Genomic DNA, 24,495 nt, shown 5'->3' with positions numbered 1-24,495 from the left:
CTTCTCTCTGTCTTTAAAAACAGACATATATTAAAGTTCTTTGTTATAGATCTCAGCTTTCCCCTAGGCTTGCTGATTTTAGTAATTCACACACAGATACACACACTCACACAAACTAAAAATGGTTGAAAAACAAAACAATACATTTACCATAGTTTCCTAATGTCCTATTTAAGAGAAGAATTTACACAAAGGCAGTCCTCTTAACATTACCCGAGAGCGTGTCTTTACCAAATGTTGAATGTCCTTTACTAGAAAGCACAGCTTTTGTTCATTCTCTGCTCTCGGCTCAGTCTCTTTGTGAATATGTGCACACTGTTATGTTGAGTTAGTCCTCCGACACAGTCTCGGTGGACTTTTCAGTGGCACTGAAGCTTTGCATCACATTTATTAAGTTGTTTGAGATGCTGGTGCACCTGCCAGATTCTAGCTAGCATCAAATTACTTTAGCAACCTGCATTCCACTCTGACCTTACTCTGGCATTACATTCATGGTAATTGGCCTGCAAAGCATTTTGGTTTAAAAATATAAACAGTTCTCACATGGTTGAATGATGCAGCCCATAATTTTTTATCTAACAGCTACCTGCTTAACGTAACATTTGGGCCAATTTATCTAAGTGGCACTTTCAATGAATGCAGTACACTTTGGTGTCCCATGACTTTTTAGGATTGTGAACTATTACATATGTTAGGTAAACTACGAAATTATCATAATAACTACTTTTCAAACAAATCCTCCACACAAAATAACGGTTTTGGCCTCTCACATATAACTAAACTGTACCAAAAACGAAAATCATAAAATCCTTGTTTTATACAATAATCTTGAAATGCTTAATTTTCAATTTTTTAAATGATTAATTATTTATAAAAAAATAAAAATAAATAAAACTTCTGGGGGAGGTTCGAGCATGTCTTTGCGTCATTAAATCACATCTGTACACACACATCACATACATCTGCACATATAAAGAAGAGTCAAAAGTTGAACATTTTGTGAATGACTGCAATTGCAGATTTTGAACAGAGATGGCGACATAGACAAAAAACTACAGACTGCAGCGTTAAATTATTTTTTAACAAATGTGTTCAATGCATTCGTCAACTCTATTAAATTGATAGTTCACCCAAAAATGAAAAGTATCCCATGGATTACTCATCCTGAAGCCATCCTATGTGTATATGACATTCTTCTTTCAGACGAATACAATCAGAGTTATAGTAAAAAATGTACTGGCTCTCCCAAGCTTAAAAATAGGAGTATGTCCATCAAATCACATCTATTCATTAAAGTTCTCCATGCGTCTCTGGGGGTTAATAAAGACCTTCTGAAGTGAATCGATGCATTCATGTAAGAAAAATATCCATATTTATAACTTTATCGACTAAAATAACTAGCTTCCGGCATTTTTAAGGCATTTGTTAAACAATTGATTACACAAAATTTCTTTAATAATCAACAATCAAATAATTGCACAAACATTTAAAATGTTCATAAGATATGACATGATTTTGACATGAACATGTATTAAATAATGAAGACAACTCTAATGAGTCAAAATGTAATATGTAGCCTACACTACAGTAATGCATATATTTTGCAAACTCCTGTTTTCTAGGATTATTTTTTATAGGTAACTATTTTTATAGGTGGCATTACGTGATGTTTTTATTGTCTTTCCGCAGTTGAAACACTTGAATGATTACATGAGACATGATACATTTCAGCAAGTTGTAATTTATCTTTCAACATACCTTCTAATGTTCATTCATGTTTATTTGGTGCTGTAATAGTAGTAAAGAGGAAGAGATGATCGCTTGACGCTTTATCTCTTTAACTGAGAAATAGGCGCTGCAGTGATCTGTCACACGAAAAAACTACATTTTTTGAATTTTGTGATACAATTTGCAGATTTTGAAACTTGAGACAGACTATGACTCATTAAAAATTACACAGCAAAGAATTTACTGTGATTATTCAGCGCAGTCATATAACTGACGTTTTGGGACATCTTTTGACTATGCGTCAATATCCGCCTTTTTAGGGCCCCCTTAAACGTCGGTAGATGAGGTTATCGGATCCTAACTCTACCCCAGACCTAAACCTAACCCTAAACCTACCCCGTCACCAAACTGACGTTAAAGGTAAAGCGTCAGTTGTATGACGGCCCGGGATTGCCATCTACCGACGTTTAAGGGGGCCCTAAAAAGGCGGATATTGACATATGGTCAAAAGACGTCCCAAGACGTCAGTTATATGACTTCTTGGGATGAGACTGTGTTAGATTATTGGATTGGTGCGCTACAAATGTTTGATATTGTTTAATATTTCAGTCAATGATTTCAGCCCGCAAATTTCTGTTTCGACCGCAAATTTATGGTAATTTTGGTGAATCATGTGAGACAGGCCCAAGCAAAAATCATGTATTCACACTATAACAATAAAGAAATAAAGGGCTGTGGTGGCAAATAAACGTAACTGATGCGAAAGTACATTACGATGACACACTTCACACAATCAAAACAAAAGTTCCCCATTGAGCAGTTCACTACATCCGCAATCAATCGCAGATCAACAAAGCAAGATTTTTTTTCAGTGAGTAATTTCTTTCCTCATCACCCCGCAACAAAACAAGCCACCCAATTCACTCTTCACATGGAGTTTGATTGACAGGTGATCTGACCAATCATAATCCGCGGAATCCACCATTATGTCTGACAAAGCAGTCAGGAGAGTTAGATTAACGTCAGTGGACTTGAACTTAAAAAAAAAAAAAAACATCGTCTACTGATGTCTTTCCACAGTTGAAACAACATTCCTTCAGATGTTCATTCATGTTTATTTGATACTATATATTAAGTAGAAGGAAGAGAACTGAGACATCTGTCACGACATTAAAGAGCCACAAAACTGTATTTATGGCTTAAATTTCTTAAAGAAACGACCAAATTTGAAAGTTGAAACATGTTTCATATCAAAAGTAACCTGCTCTGTCCAACTCATTCTCATCCTAGGGCTTCATCTAGCTGACGCTTTTGACCATGCGTCTAAATCCGAAGCACATGTCAACCTTTAGCGTCAGTTAGATGACGTGGGTAGGTTTAGGTCTGGGGTAGGGTTAGGGTTAGACCACTAGGAGGCGCGTCTCATATTGACGCTAAAGTGTTCCATGTGCGTCGGATGTTGACGCATGGTCAAAAACGTCAGTTAGTGTCCTCTTTGCTCCGTGATGTGTTTTTCACTGCATGAGAACTAGATTTGTGGCGTGAGAGCGGCATGGCTTGTCGGACATAGCAACAGTAACTAAAGGGGGTGGGGGTCTTTTTTCAGCTTACCCGAGCCGCTGCTGTTGCTCAAAAGTGTGAGAGTGGTGGCTGTTTAGAAAATCTGAATAAACACCAACGAAAAGTATTGCAGACGAGATAAGAGAATGGATGTTGAGTGTTATCAGTGGTGTCTGAGAACAGATTTATTCTTACATGCTCTTTATACAGATCACCATTTCTATTAATCTGCAACTGAATTGTGCGATCTGAAGAGCTTGGAAAGGCATACGGAGCGGTGTTTTCTTCCGTGCGTGTGTGTCATGATTCAGAGAGCTCATTCGCTCTAGAGCTGTCAATCATATTAAGTGTGATCATAACTTCTGCCCTACCGAACGTTATGTTCATTTCCTCGTTCTGAGTTCCACACAGTTACGCACAAACAACTGAGAGTAATCATTATTGTAAAGTGTTACCAATCAAACAAAATGTTGGAACACTTTATTTTACAGTGTCCCTGTTACACATTTTACGTGTAATTACTATAGTAATAACAGTCAATTATGCATAGAGACAACGCTAAACCAAAACCTTAACCCTAACTATGTATAAGTACATGTAGTTAATTACTATTACTTAGTACTTAATTGTGTAATTACACTGTAAATACAAGGACACGTTAAAATAAAGCATAACCAAAAAGTTTATTTCATTTATGGGAAATATGATACAAGCCAAACACAAAGTCTTAGTTTGTATCCTGTTCAAGTAAAGGTAAAAGCCAAGTAATTATTTCAGAAAAGGAAAAGGGCAACCAATGAAGAATTTTATATCATATTTTATAGTATATTTCAAGGAAACAGAATTTTATAGTATATTTCTCTCACCTTAATCCAATGCAAAGTGGCTAAAGGGTTGCCCCCGTACGACATGCACACCACTTTCAGAAAGGAACCAGCTTTGACCTCTTCATTTTCTAATCCCATGATCACCGGAGCCTGCGGGGGAACTGAACGAATGAACCCACAAGAGAAAGAAGGGTCACAACATCAATAGATAGAAGTTTGAATCACTTGTATGTGTTCGCAGGGATCACAGCACAGCTCGCACTACTCTTAGTAAAAAATGAAATGAGTGCAGTTTAAGTGCGAAAAGGAGGGAAAATATTATTAAAACAAAAGACCTTGCCTTTGTTCAGTGAAGATGAGCATCTTTTCATGTTAGAGCTAGTCATGAGAGATGAAATGGAAGGACAAAGAGCGAGATAGAAAAACCACTAGTTTCAGTATCACGGCGTCAAGAAGAGCGCGACTCTATTTCAGTCCCGCACAGCATTGTTAAATCGAGGACATTTAACGCCAAGTGCAGTGGGAAGACATCACTTGTCCCTTTGATGAAACCATTAAGAATAAAGAGCGACCCACACACTGGCACCAGTCCATAAACCAAAATAACAGATGTTTAAACCGTAATAAGGCAATGTGGAACATGAATAAATTACAGTGGAGCTGAATAATACATTTGCCATCAAATAAATTATGGGGCAGGGCCGCTCTTTGTTATTGCCCCAATCAGTTTGGAAGTGAACGCGATGGACGGATGAGTCTCTGCCATGACAAAGTGCCGTCTTGCTTACAATCTGCTGCAGATAAAAATGGCCAGTGGAAAGTTGGATTTGATGGGCCAGGCGTGCTGAGTAAGGCTGCGTTGCTGGCCATCGGTTCTGCTACATTAGCACTTATTGCACTGGCTGGGAGGTAATGGAACCATGAGTTGGGGTGAGTGAAGGGGGGCAATGCTTTAAAGCATAAATTTAGCGAGCAGAGAAAATGTGATTGGCGTTTCGGGGGAAGCTTATGCCTGTGAAATGCATCATATCACATGGATTTTGTTCATTAGGTCGCATCGGTTTTCAAAGCTCACCTAATAATATAACAGATAAGCGAACAGACTTAACATGGAAAAAAATGTGTGATAAAACAAGATGTCCTCAACTGATTCGAAATGACTTTGGTTTTTCAATTTAAAGTCTTTATGAAATGGAAATCAAACCTACTTGGTGCAAAATGGCAACCTGCAATTGTTATCTTAAAAGGATTTTTCATTCAAAATGTTTGGACAAAAGAACAAGCATTTTAAAAAAGTCCATACGATATAACTCTCTGGGGTCCAATGTTGCTTAGAACCCCATTTACAGTACTTTCATTGAACAGTTCTTCAAAAACAACAACAACAACAAAATCTTCTTTTATACTCTGCATTTATGTTCGAAACATCATGAGGGTATGGAGCTTAAGGGTATGGAGACATTGTGATGGAATAACTAGATATTGAAAAAAGCGTTTGCCCTCTCTTGCAAAACATTTGCATTCTCTTGCAAAAGTACGTGTTCTTCTTGCAAAACATTGGCGTTCTCCCCAGAAACTTTGCCTTGCCTACCATCTCATATTATTTCCATCACTAAAGCTTTGGGAGTGAACGCAAAGATTCCTGGGGGGGGGGGGGGGGGGGGGGTGGTGGAGGAAACCTTTTATGAGAAAATGCGAAAGCATTTAAATATAATGTTTTCTTCAATGTCCCTTTATGGGGATGAGTAAATGATAATGGTAACACTTTACAATAAGGTTCATTTATTATACATTAGTTAATGTATTAACTAACATGATCTAACCATGAGCAATACATTCGTAACTGTTTTTGTTAATCTTTAACATTAGTTAATACAAATCCAGCTGTTCATTGTTTGTTCATGTTAGTTCACAGTGCATTAACTAATGTTAACAAGATTTTAATAAATTATTAGTAAATGTTGAAATTAACAAATTCTGTAGAAGTATTGTTCATTCTTAGTTAATGTTAACTAATGTAGTTAACTAATGAACCGTATTGTAAAGTGTTACCATGATAAGTTGACTGCCAATCAGCTCTAAATGAAAAAATCTATAAAAAAAATAAATAAATAAATAAAAAATAAAAAATAAAAAAAAATCTCCATTTTCCAAATGTCCTGTTTCATATTGTGGAAGTGAAAATGGGTTGCAAACAGCATTTAATGTTGACTTTAATGGTTCAGTGAGTACCCCTAGTATTTGGTAGTTGTTACCCTCTCAGAGTGAAGGATACATTTCTTCTCACAGTGAAAGGACAAGGAGTACTACTTGTATTGGTGACTCCTTTTTCCTATCGAGTCACGAAGCTGTGGCCATGATCTTGGCACTATGAGAGCAACTATCTATGAATTAGTCAAAGTCTTGGTGATTTTCATTATTTACAGAATGTACTCAATTTAATTACACTCTGCTTGAACTGAGATTTCAAATATCAAATCCAGTGGCTCACTATTAATACTATCACTATTAATTATGAAGAGTACTCAATTGTAAACAATTGTAAACAGTGTGAATTTACACAATGCAAGGTTCTTACAGTATACCCTCATGGTCATGCCAGTCTCAAGAGCTCGAGGGGAAGCCGGGTTCTTCACTCGACACGTCAGTTGCTGTGTGTCGTACGAGCTTTGTGCCCTGATGCTGTAAGAGAGAGAGGGATTAACTTGCGTTAATGCGTTTCACACTGACACTTTCTCATCCCCAGTATTGCCACAATTACACACAACCCCACTGATCGCATAACTTTACTCATTTGCCAGCCTGGAGCATTGCAAGTGTACACTTAACTGTACCTGGCCTCCAAGATTTGATTGTTCAGCAATACCTTACTCAATAGTGCAGTTGCAAGTGGAATGCAGAAGATACACGTTTCAGATATTCTGAAAAAATTCCACATGGATTTCAGGATTTGCCCATAGACTAAACATGTATAAGGCTGGAGGCAAAGAAGGTTAAGGCTGTCTAAGGCTGCAGGCTAAGAAAATCCTTGGTCAGTCTAGGTAATTATGCTGCATAAAAAGCTGAAAAGAAGTTTTAATAAAGAAAACACATGGTTTAACATATACTGAAATCTAAATTCCATTGCACTTTTGCACGTCATTCCAACTGCTATGATTTTCTTTCTTTTGTGGAACACAAAACGAGACGTTAGGCAGAAAGTCCAGGCTTTTCATTTGCATACAATGAAAGTGAACGAATACTGAGGCTGTCAAGTTCTAAAAAAATGAAGAAAAGAAAAAAGAATAAGAACCATAAAGTGGCACTTTGGAGCTATATTTCAAGTCTTCTGAAGCCACAAGACAAAATTCTGATATTTAGGTCATAACTAACTTATAAACGTTCCTCTCTCCAGTCCTCCATTACTAATTCTGAAACTTCACTTTTAAAACTTGAAACAAAGGAATGCTGAGTCACTTTATGGAAGCATATTATGTAGAGTATTATGCAAGTAATAATTATCGTTACACCTCGGGTGTGCATTATTTTTCTATTAATTCAACGGCCCAGAGTCAATTATTCTGCTTATACTATGACTACCACAGCTCAAAACATTGTTCAGATGATCTATTTCAACACTTTTTTTCAGGTTTCTATCCTTAAAACACTTTTGTGTATGGGACTAATTTCTTACGCATCTCATCACAAGCATCCGTTGCTAACAAAACATCATGTAGCAACGAAAAAACAATGATGAACTGCGTAATATTACATTGAAATTATACCAGTTTATACTTCAATGATTTAACTTAACTACAGTGTCTTATGATGGGGTAAATTGTAAATTCAAATGCTGGCTCAATTTACCTCACAGCATTTAGTTCACTTTGCCCCATAGCTGCCATGTTGGACAAAATACGCTAACTTACCAATTCAGGCTAATAAATAGCTAAATTATGTGCATAGTTTTATACATCGGAATAAATATTTTTCGACTTGGATGATTTACAATTTTCTATGATGTAACAACCATAACATCTGACAAACCCCAAAACGGTTTGTAAAGTAAATGGAGGTCTTCCACTCCTGCCAAGGGTTTTTCCTTTTCAAAGTCTGGCAGATATGATGGGTGGTTCCAATATATATATTATGGGGTGTAACGATACACATATTCGTATTGAACCGTTCGGTAGGAGGCTTTTGGTTCGGTTTTCGGTACATATTTTTAAACCGAACGGTTTGTTGCACCAATTTTCCTGACGATCAAAATTTCGTTATTTCAAATGTAGCCGCGTTGGGCGTGACCACAACATTGCCCAACATCAAATGGCAAAAGTAATGTAAACGGAACAAAACTGAGCAACTCGTTATTGTGTGGATGACAGACCGTTTATCGGTTTGGACCAATGCAGCGTGAGCCGATCTTGATCACCAGCACTATTACTACACAGCCAAATCCAGTAAAGAAAACATTTGAATTCACCACTAAAGTAATACCATCGCTGCGAGATCCAGTGAGAAACATTCACATTTCTCCGTTATTAACGCATCAAACAGCACTGACGTGGAAACCAGGAAGAAATATTGTGCCATGAATGAACTATCCAGTGTCCACAGATCAGCAACATTCACCATGGATTTACAGTAGTAACACTAACTGTAACCATGGAATTTTGGCAGGAATAGTCGGCTATAATGCTTTCAAGTAACATCACGTCGGTTTTATTTTGATATAATGAATACAATTGCTGCCGTCAAATGTTAATCTGAACTAAAATAAACCTGTTTACGTATAACTATACCACAATATTACATTTCATTTTGTCCAAGGAGCTGTTTTGTTTTATATGCTCCTAAGAAAAGTCAAGTATAGCTCCATCATTGCTCAAAGTTAAAAATATCATACTTTATGATTTTAATTTTAATAAAAATATAATGAAAAAAATAATAAAATAAATCAAGAAAATTTCTCTGCCATTTCTTTCTTTTTGCTGTATCGGAAACGTATCGAACCGAACCATGACACAAGTGTATCATATTGAACCGTGAATTTCGTGAAGCGTTTTATATATATATATATATATATATATCAATATATATATGAAGAGTTCAGATGCAAAAGCCTCTAAATGCCATTTGAAATTTTCTTCTTTAATGATGATTTTTATCAAACTTGTATATTTAAGTCATTTTCACTTAACTTGAAATTTTCACAGTAATTTCACTTAAATAACAATTAATAGGTAATTATCATTGCCATTTAAGTGAAATTACTGAACTTAAATATACAAGTTTGATAAAAATTATCATTCTAGAAGAAAATTTCAAATGGCATTTAGAGGCTTTTGCATCTGAACTCTTCATATATATATATATATATATATATATATATATAAACACATTACAATAAAAGTGTACGGTTTTCAAGATAAGGGGAGTGGCTCAACTTACCCACTGGCTCATCTTACCCCACAGTCCACTAATTTTGTGGCAAATGAAACCTTGGAAATAATTTGTTGTTATTATCCTATTGTTTTCTATATTTATTTGCTCAGTCAGTGTTGTTGTGGGTTTTGGTTCTGTAAGGCTATAAAGACCTTTGAAATAATTTTGGCGACGTGGACCTGTAATGTGGTCAGGACCTGCCTGGAACTACTTTAGCCGTGTGTTTCCTTGAAAATAATTGCACACCTTAGAACTTGTATTATTATTGTTCAAATATAACTGTTACTTGTTCATCATTGTGTCAGTGTTTTATTAGCTGACTTTGGCTAGCTTCTTTGCACGAAGATCAACATAGTGACGAAGCGCATTTGTCCGTTCAGGGCCCACGAGCATGGCGACTTAATGTGTAAGGGGACCAGCGGTGTATGTAGATAGAACTGGCTCATGCTAAGGTAATAAAAACATAATGGTTCATTATGAAAGGTCTTTATACAACACCACTCAAAACATAATTATGTATATAATATTGCATTTCTGTCAACAGATCCTCCTAAATATTACACAATTCACTTCTAAGTACCCAATTCACATGTTGGTTAAATGAAAAGTTTTTTCTTCACAACCACTCTTTCTTTTGCCTTTATATACAGTACTTAAAATCTTATCCTAGGTATTTTCTAATTTCAGTAATATGTAAGTGGTGAAGGGGATTCAGCTGCAAATAATCCGTTTTAACTTTATTTTTCGCACACAAACTTACATGACTTCGGCATGAGTTGATAAAAGCTTATCGTGTGAGCCTGACATCGTGAAAGAATCGATTTCCGTCAGCTCCTCTCCATCTGAGAAAAGGGGGAAAAAAAGCACAAATGTTTTAGAGTCAGTAAGCTACCTCAGGGTACTTCATGCCAAGAGATGGTGTGACGCAAACTTAGTAAATGAATCATGAAGTCTCTTGAATCGAGTTTACAGCCACTGCTTTGAAAGCTCCCAAAGAGTATTTTCATCTTTGTGTATCAACAGTGTAATCGTCTCATAAGAGCTATGCTTAATGGACGTAAGAAAGAGTGGGGCTCTTAAGTGATGGCGCACCTCTGAACATGGTGATTTCTGCAGGAGGTTTTGCATCAGGAGCGATACAGGTCACTGTGTATTCTTCTCCTTCCACCCACGGCTCATCAGACTCCTGCTGGATGTACGGCTGTGAGGGTGGGACTTAGACAGGAGAGAGAATGAGGAGAAGGTGAGGAGAGATTAACCTGCAGGGGATTGTCACAATATATTATTTTATTGCAAGCTGTGAACTCATTTGGTGTCTGGTTGAAGAGATATTTCAGAGCTTTAAACGCACACACACATTTCTGAGCTAGCTACTTTGGAGACAAAATTGATGATATTTCTCCATAAGTAAGCTAAATTTGAAGGGTTTTTGGCAACATTAAAAAAAACCTGGTTCATAAAAAAAGTAAAGGTATTTTTGTAGATGTGTGGGGAAGCACATTTAACATTAATTTGTATCATTAATTATAAAGTACTGTGACGTTTATGTACATCTCAAAACCTTATATATTCATATCCATTATATACTTATACTACTAATACTACTAATTATACAATCCGATACATATTAGGTTAGTTGGCTGGCAATTGGGTGGGATCGGATCATTTATGATTAAGAGTGTAGTGGGCTGGCGAGGGACAAATTCCGTGGCGGATTTGATGAGCCATCGCTCCTCAACTGGCTCAATCAGAGAACTGTCTCACTGGACCTAACTCTTCGCTGGATCTGGTGAACGGCTCTATCCTCGGCTCGGGATTGGTGTGGAGACCTGTTTTTGTCTCCGAGAGAGATGGCTGCTGCTAGAGGTGTAGATAGTCCTGGGGAGTCAGAGATAATGATGTTGTTGTCCTCAACGAATCCCATAGTGAGGGAGGATCCGCACACCCGCAGGGCGTAATCAATGAACTCAATGAACGGACGGTGATCCTCCCCCTAACAGTGGCATCTATCCGAGGATATCATCCATCCCACTCCAGAAACCCTGTTTTAAAGTTTCATCGTCCCAACGCACCTCGTGATATAGTTCCAGGTACACCACGTAATAGAGGGAATGCGCGTGACATCACCATCGGCCGGAGTGCCTGTGAGTACACAGTGAGTGGCAAAAAGACTGAGCGGCTGTATTTGTTGTTAGCGTGAATGCCGCAAACAACACACACAACACATATAAAGTGGGAAAGAGCTTTGCGATTGACTGTACAACAAGATTTGACAAAAAAATCAGAGGTATATTTTTACAGACTGCTATAGAAAGAGGAGCAAATGGATCGCTGCAATTCAAAAACACAAGTGGACTCCAGTCAGCGAAAGGTGGATTTGCAGTTATCATTTTGTGCCAATATGCTGAATTTAGGTGTAAAATCATACCCATATATTTTGTACTGTTATATTAACAACGCATCAATCGTAAGGAACACTATATTGAGTCCAACATTTAGTTTAAATTTATAAAATTGTTTGTTTTATTCGCATTTTTGCAGTTTCCCCTATTAAATCCAGTCACGCAGGAGATCTTTTGCCACTCAGTCTGGCTCACGTGACGTCAACGCAAAGTGACGTCAACGCATTCCCTCTATTGTCCAGCGACAGACAGTTTTGTGAAAAGCCGGCCTCATAATCTATTTTGGTCTGTTCTTCTGTCACACTTTTCATGGAGCATGGAGAATCATTACATTAACTACACACACTGTACGTAAGATGAGAACCGACAATGAACTGAATGAGACCGGGAGTATAAATACACGGGAAACCTAATGACAGACAGAAAGTAATTAGTAACCAAGGAGACTAAGTAGGATGCAATCAAGACTAAACTGAACTGAAGCACACTAAACACTAAACACATCATTGTCAGGATTATGTTGCGTTTAAACATCTTCTTTTGGGGGCTTTTCTGAACATATATCAACACAATATGTAAATTTATCAAGGTGTATTATTTCACCTAATAAGTGCCAAAATTTTAACATCAAAAGTGAAGTGCATATAATTTGATGACCCACTTTTTTTAACAGGTCTTCTGAATACTGAAAAAAATAACCTCACTTTTAGGGAAAATGAAAGTAGTGATGCTTAGTAATGTTGACGCTGAAAATTAAACTGGGATAGGAGAAGGTATTTAATCAGTGAAAACATAACTACTTCATCTGTAAGGGTAGATTTAGCATTTGGTTTACACCGTGTCCTGACCAAAGCAATGAAAGCAATGGAAGCTTTCATGTTAAGGGCATTCACACTGACAGCGCTGCAGAAACAAAGCGACCAGAAGTCATTCATTTTCAATGAGAGCTGGTGATCTGAGGCAACATTAGGGAGAGACAAATTTAAGTTCATCTTCATGCAAATGCACACTGACAATGCAGAGAATGCCAGTGGGAGTGCAGATAAGTTCTGAGTGGTTGTTACAGTATGTGACTGCAAAGTTATTCTGTCCAAGTAAAAGAGTCTACCGTCTTTACTGTATGATATGGCTCAGGTCCATCATTCAATGGAAACCTAACCGATTTATACCCTCTTTATTGTCTGGCAGGAAATACAATTGTAAGTCTTGTATCTTTGAAGAGTAATAGCATCCCACTTCTTCACAAGCGACACATTATCATTCTTATAGGTATGGCCAGCTTGTAGTCAAGTAATGTAAAGTAAATGAGTCTCTTGAGGTTTGCTCAATGCAAATTAATCAATTATTTGTTAGATTGAATGCATGCATAAATAAATCATACAGGTTGTGTAAAACATATTTACTTATCCACTTGTCCAACATAAAAAATCCTTTATGTTCATCTATGGTTTATTTGTTTTGGCTATTTCACATTATTTTTTTATTGACTTGAATGCATAAATGCACAACTCAGATGGATAAACTACTCAGGTTCACTTAAAACAGACAATAAAAACAGATGTGACATTATTGATGAATGGATCGAATTTATTTTTATTCTTTAACGAGGACATAATATGCTTTTTTTTTTTTTTACAAAGTATTGATTTTGTTTATAGACTCTACTAGAATAGGCTTTTATGCTTGAATGTTAAAGGTGCAACGCGTAAGAATTTTGAGTATCTATTAACAGAAAAGCAATATGACATCCATAACTATGTTTTCAGTGGTGTATAAAGAACATAATAAACCATAATGTTTTTATTACCTTGAAACATTTAAATCTACAAAACCGTGGACATCCCCTTCTATAAAGGTCAACATATTTTCTCGCCATGTTTCTACCGTACTGCCGACAGTACTACCTAGAAAGAGAAGTAGCACTAAGCTGGAATCTAGCCATAGACACCATGAGTAGTGACTTTTCCCTTGTCCGTGGTGTAAAATATGCCGTTGGATTGTTTCATGTAACTTAGTTCTTCTCCTCCGCTGTGTTATGGCTTTGCTATGTGGGGATAAATGTGCTGGTTACGTTTAGCTGAGACAGCTGATTAGTACTCTTGTCATTGACCGTAAAACAGTATGTTACAGGAAACCCTTTGGGCTCATGCAGATGTGTCAAGTTTAAACAAGGCTTTACGCTTTAACCAGCTCAGGCTAATATGAGCTGTTAGCTCAGTAACAGCTCATATTAGCCAGCAAAACTTTTACTACCCTGTTAGAAAAAAAAAAATGTAGTTGCATAGTTTCATGTGGTTGTGACACAATCAGCTGATTACTATCATTATATTATATATTATATATACAATGTTACACACTTTTGCTTACTCTGGCTATTTTCTGTTTGTCCCATTTTAGCCACTGTAGCTTCTTTGTAAGTGAGACGTGAGCAGTGGGCTGTGCCCTTAGTGCAACTCGTAACCAAACCACTAGATGCCACTAAAAATCACACATCGCACCTTTAAAAATGTTTAAATGTTTTTTACATAATTTACATAGTTTCTGGAACTCAGTCTGTCAGTAACACTGTTTAGTTCTTGTCTCTATGAAGCCCCTCCTTCTGAAAAGTGCAATGTCCTATGATTGGTCAACTGAATGTGTTGTTATTGGCCAGCTGCTGTTACAAGCGAGTTACAGAAATGTCATGCACCTTACCATGATCGTTAGTTTCAACACACTACTAACACTAACTCAACAAGGATTCGTCCCTTTATTTTGTGTATGCCTTGAGCGGGAAGTCAAGAGTCCTGAGGGTGAATTGCTGATATCTGATGTAATGGGTGAAATAATATTTTCGTCGCTGGTCGGATATCAACATGCACGGCCGGACTGGGGGTCCTATAGCCAAGACTATTTCGACTTAATTCAGTACCCATTGATAGGCAGCTTCTTTTAAATGGTCCTATTGCTTCTGTGTGTTCACACTCTGTAGACCGAAGACCGTCAAAGGTTTACAAATTACAATGTGATTTGCACGCTGCTACTGAAGTGACTGACAGCTTCAGTAATTAAGGATGTCAGAAAGTCTGTCCTGGAACGGAAAACAGACAGCAGTTCCCAACGGTTTGATATGACAGTTGAAAAACATCCACCTGTTGTCCCTGAACATTGTTTATATTTTTAAGATTTTGTGAATAATTATCAAAACATAACCGTCCATAACTATCCACAATGATAATATTGTAAATGGCAGCCTGACAAGAGTGTTCCCGATTCTCTAGCTGGAATCACCGTCCATATTTGTCCGCTATGAAATCAGTGAATAAAAGTAAATGTTGGGAGGCAATTCCCCACATGAATTTAGACCTTAGAGCTGATTTCAAGCCAGAATTTGGTCCTTTGAGACAAAAACATCACATAGTAAAACCAGCTCTAATTTTTTAATCCAGCTGTCATTCCATTATCTCCATACTTAATGCTACATTTGCACTCACAATCAGCAAGGCAGCCATGATGGAGGAGAGAAAAAAAAAAACAGCAGCAGTATGACGACCTCCTTCAACAAATGGAGGAGGACATGACAGCAGAAATGGAATATCAGAGACTACAAACTCTAACTAAAGAGGCTCATTGTGCTCAGGAAGAGGGTCAGAAACTGATTTAGAAATGGCCAAGCTGGTGAGTTCCCTGCTCAGTAAAGATACAAGTTTGACTGATCCAGAGACTCAAGCATCACCAGACAACACTGAGAAACCACCTCAATTCCTTGTCCCAACTCAACTCTCCCTACCCAATATCTTCCATGATCCAAGCCACACAGACTGTTCCAGAAGCACAGAGAAGATGTCCCCAATGCTCAGTTCAGTCAATAACCAAAACTCTTCAGTTGACATTACAAACAACTATACCTGCACAAGTTCCTGCTCCCACAGCACAATTGTCCCCAAGTGCAGTCACTCAATTCCAAGGAAAATCTCAAGTTGCATATTCTCAGGAGAGCTTGCCACCTGTCCCACATCAGTCTCCTAGCCATGCCTCTAGGCTATTACCTCAATTCAACCCCAAGCAACCATCTGCAACCCAATTTGTGACACCACACACAGATAGTGTTCTGATTTCACAGACTGTGACTCCTGTTACAAACTCTCAAAGAGTTTTCAAAACCTATACTTCTGACATCTGAGAAAGCTATCAAGCCCTCTGAACCAGCCTAGGCTACAGTCATTTCCAAACCAAAAAACCCTACTGTACTCATTTTGACAACCGAGATCCTTATCTCAACTCCTGTGATAAATTCAAGATATTGACCCCTACCCAGATCGTGACGGACATGTGAAGTCTGCGTAGAACTGCTCCTTACTGTCCTACACGACATCCACACAAATCTATCTTGACAGACCCAACAACTAACACAAAGCTATGCTTAAGGTTTTCAAAGTTCTGTTGCACAATGGTGGCCAAACAATGAAAGCCTATGCTATTCTAAATGATGGAGGTTTCCTTGGAGGAATCACCCATCACCAAACCAACCGCAAGGTATTTCATCCATCATGCCTTTACAGCCTCTGGTCTATGTTTTCCAGAACACAATTATCCTGTGGTTGCTCTCCAGAAAGCATATTGACACCTGAAAAGTCTACCAACATAACCTGTAGACCAGGTTCTCAAACTCGGTCCTGGAGGGCCGATGTCCTCCAGAGTTTAGCTCCAACCCTGATCAAAACACACTTACCTGTGTCTTTCTAGTGATCCTGAAGACCTTGATTAGCTTGCTCAGGTGTGTCTGATCAGGGTTGGAGCTAAACTTTGCAGGACAGCGGCCCTGCAGGACCGATTTTGAGAAACCCTGCTGTAGAGAGAGTCAAAATCTTACTCCTCATAGGGTCTGGTATGCCACACCTCCTGACTCCTCTTTAGCCTGTATAAGAGAACATTGGGTTGCCCGGTCACCATACTGTATGTACAAGGCTTGGTTGGATACTGCAATTCCCAATGTGTCCAATTCAGCCCCTCAGAGGCCAGCAACAATTTCTGTACATTATAACAGCTCCACCATGTAATGGGCTATATAAGCAAATGAAGTGCTTATGGCGCAAATTACCCCTTGCCATTCAATGAAAGGCTGATGACAAGATCAAAGTAGGACCAACATCCCTATAACCTCTTACAGTCTGCTACGGTGTTCAGCGGTATTGTGAATCCCATTGCCAAGGCATACTCCATGCAGACCAAGAGGCCTTGCTACCAAGTCTCAGAAATATTGAAAGAAAGCTGGCAAAGAATCCTGAGCAGGTTAAAGCCTAGTGCTCTGAACTTCAAAAGCTGGAATATGCAGGCTAAATTGCCAAGATGTCACCAGAGGAGGCAGAAAAGACAACAGAGTCCTGGTTTATTCTACATCCCATGGTGCATCATAATGGGAAAGACAGAATAGTCTTCAACTGTTCCTTCCGGTACCAAGGACAAAGCTTGAATGAACATCTGCTTCCTAGGCCAACACTGGGGCCATCTTTACTGGGTGTCATTTACTCAACAAGCCATGCAGTTAGTGGGGACATCAAGGGCATGTTCCACCAGGTACACTCATTATTGCTGTGCATTGTAGGACAGAATGAGTGCACTTGATTTTGTCCACTATGGTTTCTATTACAAATGGATGTCCCTTCAAATAATGCCCTTTTGAGGGTATAGGGTGTTATTTCAGATACATAGTTTGCATGCTCTTTTACTGACATCTTTCTGAAACACTGACTGAGCAATTACTTGAGAGACATGTTATGGATTTCACGGAAGATGGACTGTATCTTTCACCATATTTTCTGATGTTCATTCATTCTTATTTCTGTAACATAGTAAAAAGGAGGACTGATCATGTTCACTTGCGTTTAAAAGGGCATCCATTGTTTGAGTAGTCATGGTAGTGCCCAGCCCCATACCCAAGTCAATTCTGAACCTTACAGGTGCTAGTTCAGGTCACTGTTTAGTCCTGTGTTGGGGAAGCCACCACTGACACCCCTTGTGAAGCTGTAGTTTTCTCGCCCCAGAGTACGATAAAGATACTGGTCTTATAAGAGAGGGTGGAAGACTCCGTTGTGCTGAAACCCTAGATCCAGATTCACCCAAATTGTTCTAGACCCCAGAATCATGACACAAAGCTACACATTCAAAATTTGGATCAACAGCTCAATCAACCTGGTTTAGAGCGAGTTCTAGCAGATACTGGGTGCAGAGGCTGTGACACAACCGTACACAAACACTAACATTCCGATCAAGATTGACAGTTTTGACGTGCAAAGCCACAAACCCAGTTGGCTACGCTGTGTTCAAGCTGCCATTTTACTCCACTGACACAGGTTTAGACTTTTTCCATGTAAAGATATTTGAAATTAAATGTTGTAATTTTGCAGACCCTTTTCAATCTCAAACAGCAAAATTAAACACTAAGGGCTCTATCTTGCACCCGGCGCAAATGACTTTGTACACTGACGCATTTATCGTTCCTATTTTGCACCCGCGCAAAGCAGACTTTTCCCTCCACAGACGCACGCCGGTAAACTAGGAAATGAACTTGTGCTCCCAAGGCGGGTCGGCGCAAAAAGGAGGCGTAAACATTCCCTAGTGCTATTTTGCAATTGCAGAAAACAATTGACCACTGACCAGAAAAAAAAAAACCTTGTCTAAAGTCAGTGGTGCGTTGCATGTACAGTACATTCAGATGCTATTTTTAGCGCACATGCTTGGTCATAATACAGTCAGTGTGAACAATGCGCATACACTAGATGATTCTCTCATCTACACAGATGCAGTTTCCTTTTTGCAAATGATACATTTTTACATGGAAAAATATTTAAACACGAGGGAAATCATTGTTGTGTCCATGACGATGGGAAAAATAGGCATAAAGCTTACACATTTACCCAAATTATGCATGTTTAACCGAAGCTAATTTGGGTGTGTTTGTCCTATTATCACTTCTCTTTCTTTAACGTTCATGACGAGAACATCGATCTCCTCGGCTGTGAACCGACTGAAGCGCGCCTGGTAAATGCGGCGTTATAATAGTATTGCGCCATGGAACAAGCACAGTAATAGCATAAGTGCCGACCACCCACAGAAATGGCCAATCAAAAAATCAATTGAGATTCAAACATGTCTGATTGGTGGATCTGGTCCCGGCAGGTTGTGATACACAATTCTACCATTATATGTAGCATTAAAACATAACCTGACTTAAAAGATTTTCCGTTTTATTTTTCCACCATTATCAAATGCATTTTATGTAATTAACTCAAAAACCATCAGGTATATCAGAAAGAGACCAACTCGTGACAACACTCATTGAAAAAAAAAAAAGAAAATGTTTTCGCTTGGTCTGTAGTCCATATGTTTCTCTTTACAATACACAAATACATTTTGCGTAATTAACTCATCGCAATGAGAGAAAAAAAGACTTAGACTGTGCTAAATATATATATATATATATATATATATATATATAGCCTAATAAGTATGGAATAAGGAACATGTTAAAATGTTTTAAGTACACTCTAAAAAATGCTGGGTTGTTTTAACCCAACTTTGGGTCAAATATGGACTAACCCAGCCGTTGGGTTAAATTTTTACATTAAATTTTTAACCCAACATTTCAGGTTTGTCCATATTTGTCCCAAAATTGGGTTAAAACAACCCAGCATTTTTTAGAGTGTAGCATTTGTTGCGGATGTGAAATGTTTTACCTTGCTTAGCCCATTTATCATTTGCTCATGGAAACATAGGTGAATAAAGATGTTTATACTTGGTTGGTAATGAATTTGCACTTACAAGTTTACAATAAACAAAAATGAAAGATGTAGATGTCATCGCAAGGGGTGGAGCATGGAGATTAGTGGTAGTGGGCACACCGACAGAAACATAAATCGCTGCCTATGCATAATAGGTCCGCTTTAATGCTTTAAAACAAAATAGTGAAACAAATCTTACTTAGGGCATCACAAACCCCTGCACATGGTTATTTAATATCTTAACGAAGGGCCTCGCAGTGTTTCTTGGTTGTTTTCTATCAGAGCACTTTCACTTTCAGTGGCCTCAGCACGACACTGCATAAGCGGGCCATCTCATTATCAATTGAAACGCCTGTGTGAATCACAGACGGATGATGAAGCGTGGCCCCTGCACTGTCGACAAGCCTGTGGAAATGCACTAAATGATAATCTAGCATAGCGCTCTGCTTATAGGAAAAAAAGAGCAGCAGCAACAGCGCTGCAAATCACCTCCAGCAGAAGAGACGCGCACGCCGCCGATCAAAGCGCTCCCTCTTTACCTCTCCGCTGCGCAACTTTCCCCTGCAACGCTCGGGGCTATAGAGCGCTTCTCGCATCTTTTGACGAGAGAGAATGAAAATCAGTTTTTTCTGCTGTTCAAACGAATCGAACTCAAATGTGGCACTGTCCAAGTTTACACAGAGTTACACAGTTTCGCCACTCTGAGCTTGATATTGGATGCAAAAGTGTGAAACGGGGAAACATTTTGGTTGTTGCATGTGAGTAAGTAATCTGACAGTAATCTAACAGTTTTACATAATATTATAACACAGTAACAACTTAGAAGAAAATAAACAAATAGTATAATGATTACAATAAAAAAAAAACTATACAATATTGTTCATATGCACTATAATAGAATAAAAACTTGCGTTTCTATACAAAATAAAATTATATATATATATATATATATATATATATGGGTCAAATATGGACAAACCCGAAATGTTGGGTTAAAAATGTAATATACAAATTTAACCCAACGGCTGGGTTAGTCCATATTTGACCCAAAGTTGGGTTAAAACAACCCAGCATTTTTTAGAGTGTATATATATATATATATATATATATATATAGTATATATACAAAGTATATATATATACAGGGGTTGGACAATGAAACTGAAACACTGGCCAATGTTGGAGGTTTCACATCTATATGCCTGGCGGCCAATTTTCAGAGTGAAGCACGGGTGGATCAGTGATGGTTTGAGCTCCAATATCATGACAATCCTGATTGTATTTGATGGACACGACACTGCCGAGGACTACCAAACCCTTCTGGAGAATCATGAGCACCTGATGCTCAAACCGTGTATCAGCATGATCATGCACCAACACACACAGCAAGACTTGTGACAGAAGGGTTTGATGAAGATGAAAGTGACGTTGACCATCTCCCATGGTCTGACAGTCACCAGATCTGAATATTATTGAGGTGTTTTGGAGGAGCGAGTCCACCAGCATCATATAGTGACCTGGACACTGTTCTGGAAGAGGAACGGTTCATAATCCCTCTGGTCACTGTGAAGGACTTCTATCTGTCAATTGGTGCTGTATTTGGATGCAAAATGAGGCCCTCACCATTCTAACAAATTATTGTGTAGTAAAACCAGGTGTTTCAGTTTTTTTGTCCAACCCCTGTATATATATATATATATATATATATATATAGTATATATATACGAAGAGTTCAGATGCAAAAGCCTCTAAGTGCCATTTGAAATTTTCTTCTAAAATGATCATTTTTATCAAGCTTGCATATTTAAGTTCAGTAATTTCACTTAAATGGCAATGAAGATTACCTATTAATTGTTATTTAAGTGAAATTACTGAACTTAAATATACAAGCTTGATAAAAATGATCATTTTAGAAGAAAATTTCAAATGGCATTTAGAGGCTTTTGCATCTGAACTCTTCATATATATATATATATATATATATATATATATAATAGTAAAAATAAAAATAAAATATTATTAAGATATTAATATTATTAAGATATTTAATAAAAAATAACTTCATTAATTACTATCATTAATTACTAATAAATAAATAAAAGTTATTTTGACTTCTAAGTCAAATAATAGACAAAAATACGATTATTTGTGATAGTTATTATGTGAACTACTTCGATTTTCTGGCTTCCTTTGAAGCACAAGTCTCTCTGCCGGAACATTCTCAAATTAAACAGGATGATCATCATCATCTTTTTTTTTCTCAGAGGGGGAAACTTACATACCCAAAACAATATAAAATCCTTAATTTCACAACGGGGTGAAAAAAAAAAAAACAACCCTACCAAATAAACCAAAGTAATACCCAGTGAGGACTGGCACATTGTAATTAGAGCCTCAGTGTTGTTGTTCAGGTAGCCAGTTTCTCCCCTGGAGTGTCTAGGCACTAGGGGGCATTATTGCTGTGTGCAGCTCGGCACTGAGGAGCGAGGGGCTTCACACCGAGACAGATGGGGCAAGTCTTGGGCTTCAAATGGATTTAAAGGAAGCAATAGGAGCTGTGTGGACACTGATGGCTGAGGAGAGCACTGCAGAGGAGCCCGCTTAGATAATGAGATGCATTTGTTTTCTCTTCTCATCTGCTCTCCCTCTCTTTTTAACTGCTCACAATTTCCTCTCACTCTCTCGCTTTCTCGCCCTCATGCCATCGCCCCCTCACTCGCTCTCTCTCTCTCTCATTCTCTGCAGATGACGCCAGGCTCATCACTTGTTGTGGTAGAGAAGACATTGTTTGGGCACATAGATTTCCCAGTAAAGACTGATGGTGTGCTCACAGACCAAGCAAGCGGGTAGAGCATTTCTCTCTTTCTCTCTCTCTCTGGCTCTATGCATGTCTTTCACTACATCACTCATTCTCGCTCTCTCAACTTTTGGCTCAGATATATCTCGATATATAGCAGAGCTAAAAAAGCCAATAGGTGCTTCAAAACAACAACAGCATACAAATCGACAGCAGTGCCAAGGTGGCATGTAAAAACAATGTGTTTCATCACAGTGGTGTCATATCTATAACCTACTGGTACTGAATGCTTCTCTTATCAGCACAACTACACAGCATACATAGCAAAAGGTCATTCTAAATAGATTAAATACATTCAAGATTAAATACAATAATACAACTATTGATTAAATACAATATTCCAATACCTTTCAAGTATTGTCAGGTGATGGTTATTGTCCTGTAGTGTTATAATATCATTATATGTTTTATATTGTTTCTTTTTTCTTTGTATATGATATTATTTTCCATGTATTAATCACTTTTTTTGCGAATTTGTTTACAGCCTTTAACAAAGCTTAAAAAAGTGACCCTTTCCTGACTTTCTAGAATGAAAGGTGAAGGTAGTTTGCTAGAAAAAAAAAAGAAAAAAAAACAGGATGTAATGTGAATGCATCTTTTGACACATTAAATACATGTTTATACAATGTTTAGGGTGATGCTGAAAGAGCCATCCGCTACTGTAGTGCCAATGTGTCATGCATGCAAAGAAAATGGATTAACTAAAACTATAGTCTCACATTGTCCGATCTACACTCACCTAAAGGATTATTAGCAACACCTGTTCAATTTCTCATTAATGCAATTATCGAATCAACCAATCACATGGCAGTTGCTTGCTTCAATGGATTTAGGGGTGTGGTCCTGTCAAGACAATCTCCTGAACTCCAAATTGAATGTCAGAATGGGAAAGAAAGGTGATTTAAGCAATTTTGAGCGTGGCATGGTTGTTGGTGCCAGACGGGCCGGTCTGAGTATTTCCCAATCTGCTCAGTTACTGGGATTTTCACGCACAAACCATTTCAAGGGTTTACAAAGAATGGTGTGAAAAGGGAAAAACATCCAGTATGCAGCAGTTCTGTGGGCGAAAATGCCTTGTTGATGCTAGAGGTCAGAGGAGAATGGGCCGACTGATTCAAGCTGATAGAAGAGAAACTTTGACTGAAATAACCACTCATTACAACTGAGGTATGCAGCAAAGCATTTGTGAAGCCACAACACGCGCAACCTTGAGGCGGATGGGCTACAACAGCAGAAGACCCCACCGGGTACCACTCAACTCCACTACAAATAGGAAAAAGAAGGTCCAATTTGCAAGAGCTCACCAAAATTGTACAGTTGAAGACTGGAAAAAATGTTGCCTGGTCTGATGAGTCTCGATTTCGGTTGAGACATTCAGATGGTAGAGTCAGAATTTGGCGTAAACAGAATGAGAACATGGATCCATCATGCCTTGTTACCACTGTGCAGGCTGGTGGTGGTGGTGTAATGGTGTGAGGCATGTTTTCTTTGCACACTTTAGGCCCCTTAGTATCAATTGGTCATCGTTTAAATGCCACGGCCTACCTGAGCATTGTTTCTGACCATGTCCATCCCTTCATGGCCACCATGTGCCCATCCTCTGATGGCTACTTCCAGCAGGATAATGCACCATGTCACAAAGCTCGAATCATTTCAAATTGGTTTCTTGAACATGACAATGAGTTCACTGTACCAAAATGGCCCCCACAGTCACCAGATCTCAACCCAATAGAGCATCTTTGGGATGTGGTGGAACGGGAGCTTCATGCCCCAAACAACTGCAAGATGGTGTCCAAGCAATATGGGCCAACATTTCTAAAGAATGCTTTCAGCACCTTGTTGAATCAATGCCACATAGAATTAAGGCAGTTCTGAAGGCGAAAGGGGGTCAAACACAGTATTTGTATGGTCTTCCTAATAATCCTTTAGGTGAGTGTA

The 24,495-nt window shown here is 38.3% G+C and overlaps 1 protein-coding gene across 8 annotated transcripts in view; it reads right to left on the bottom strand.

The window, feature by feature from the left end:
* nphs1 (NPHS1 adhesion molecule, nephrin) overlaps positions 1–24,495 on the bottom strand; it is a 185,646-nt gene that overhangs the window by 45,188 nt on the left and 115,963 nt on the right. For all 8 annotated transcript variants that reach the window (XM_089121041.1, XM_089121039.1, XM_089121045.1 and 5 more), the window contains 4 exons: positions 10,632–10,754; positions 10,300–10,381; positions 6,694–6,797; positions 4,155–4,276 (listed from right to left, as the gene is read on the bottom strand). In XM_089121041.1, the coding sequence (XP_088977167.1) occupies positions 4,155–4,276; positions 6,694–6,797; positions 10,300–10,381; positions 10,632–10,754 (431 nt within the window). The remainder of the gene's footprint in view (positions 1–4,154; positions 4,277–6,693; positions 6,798–10,299; positions 10,382–10,631; positions 10,755–24,495) is intronic.

This window comes from Pimephales promelas, chromosome 16 (assembly GCF_988280905.1).
Source record: "Pimephales promelas chromosome 16, fPimPro1.hap1.1, whole genome shotgun sequence".
NCBI lineage: Eukaryota > Metazoa > Chordata > Actinopteri > Cypriniformes > Leuciscidae > Pimephales > Pimephales promelas.
The sequence above is the reverse complement of the archived record's forward strand: the minus strand, read 5'-3'. Positions and strand labels throughout refer to the sequence as shown.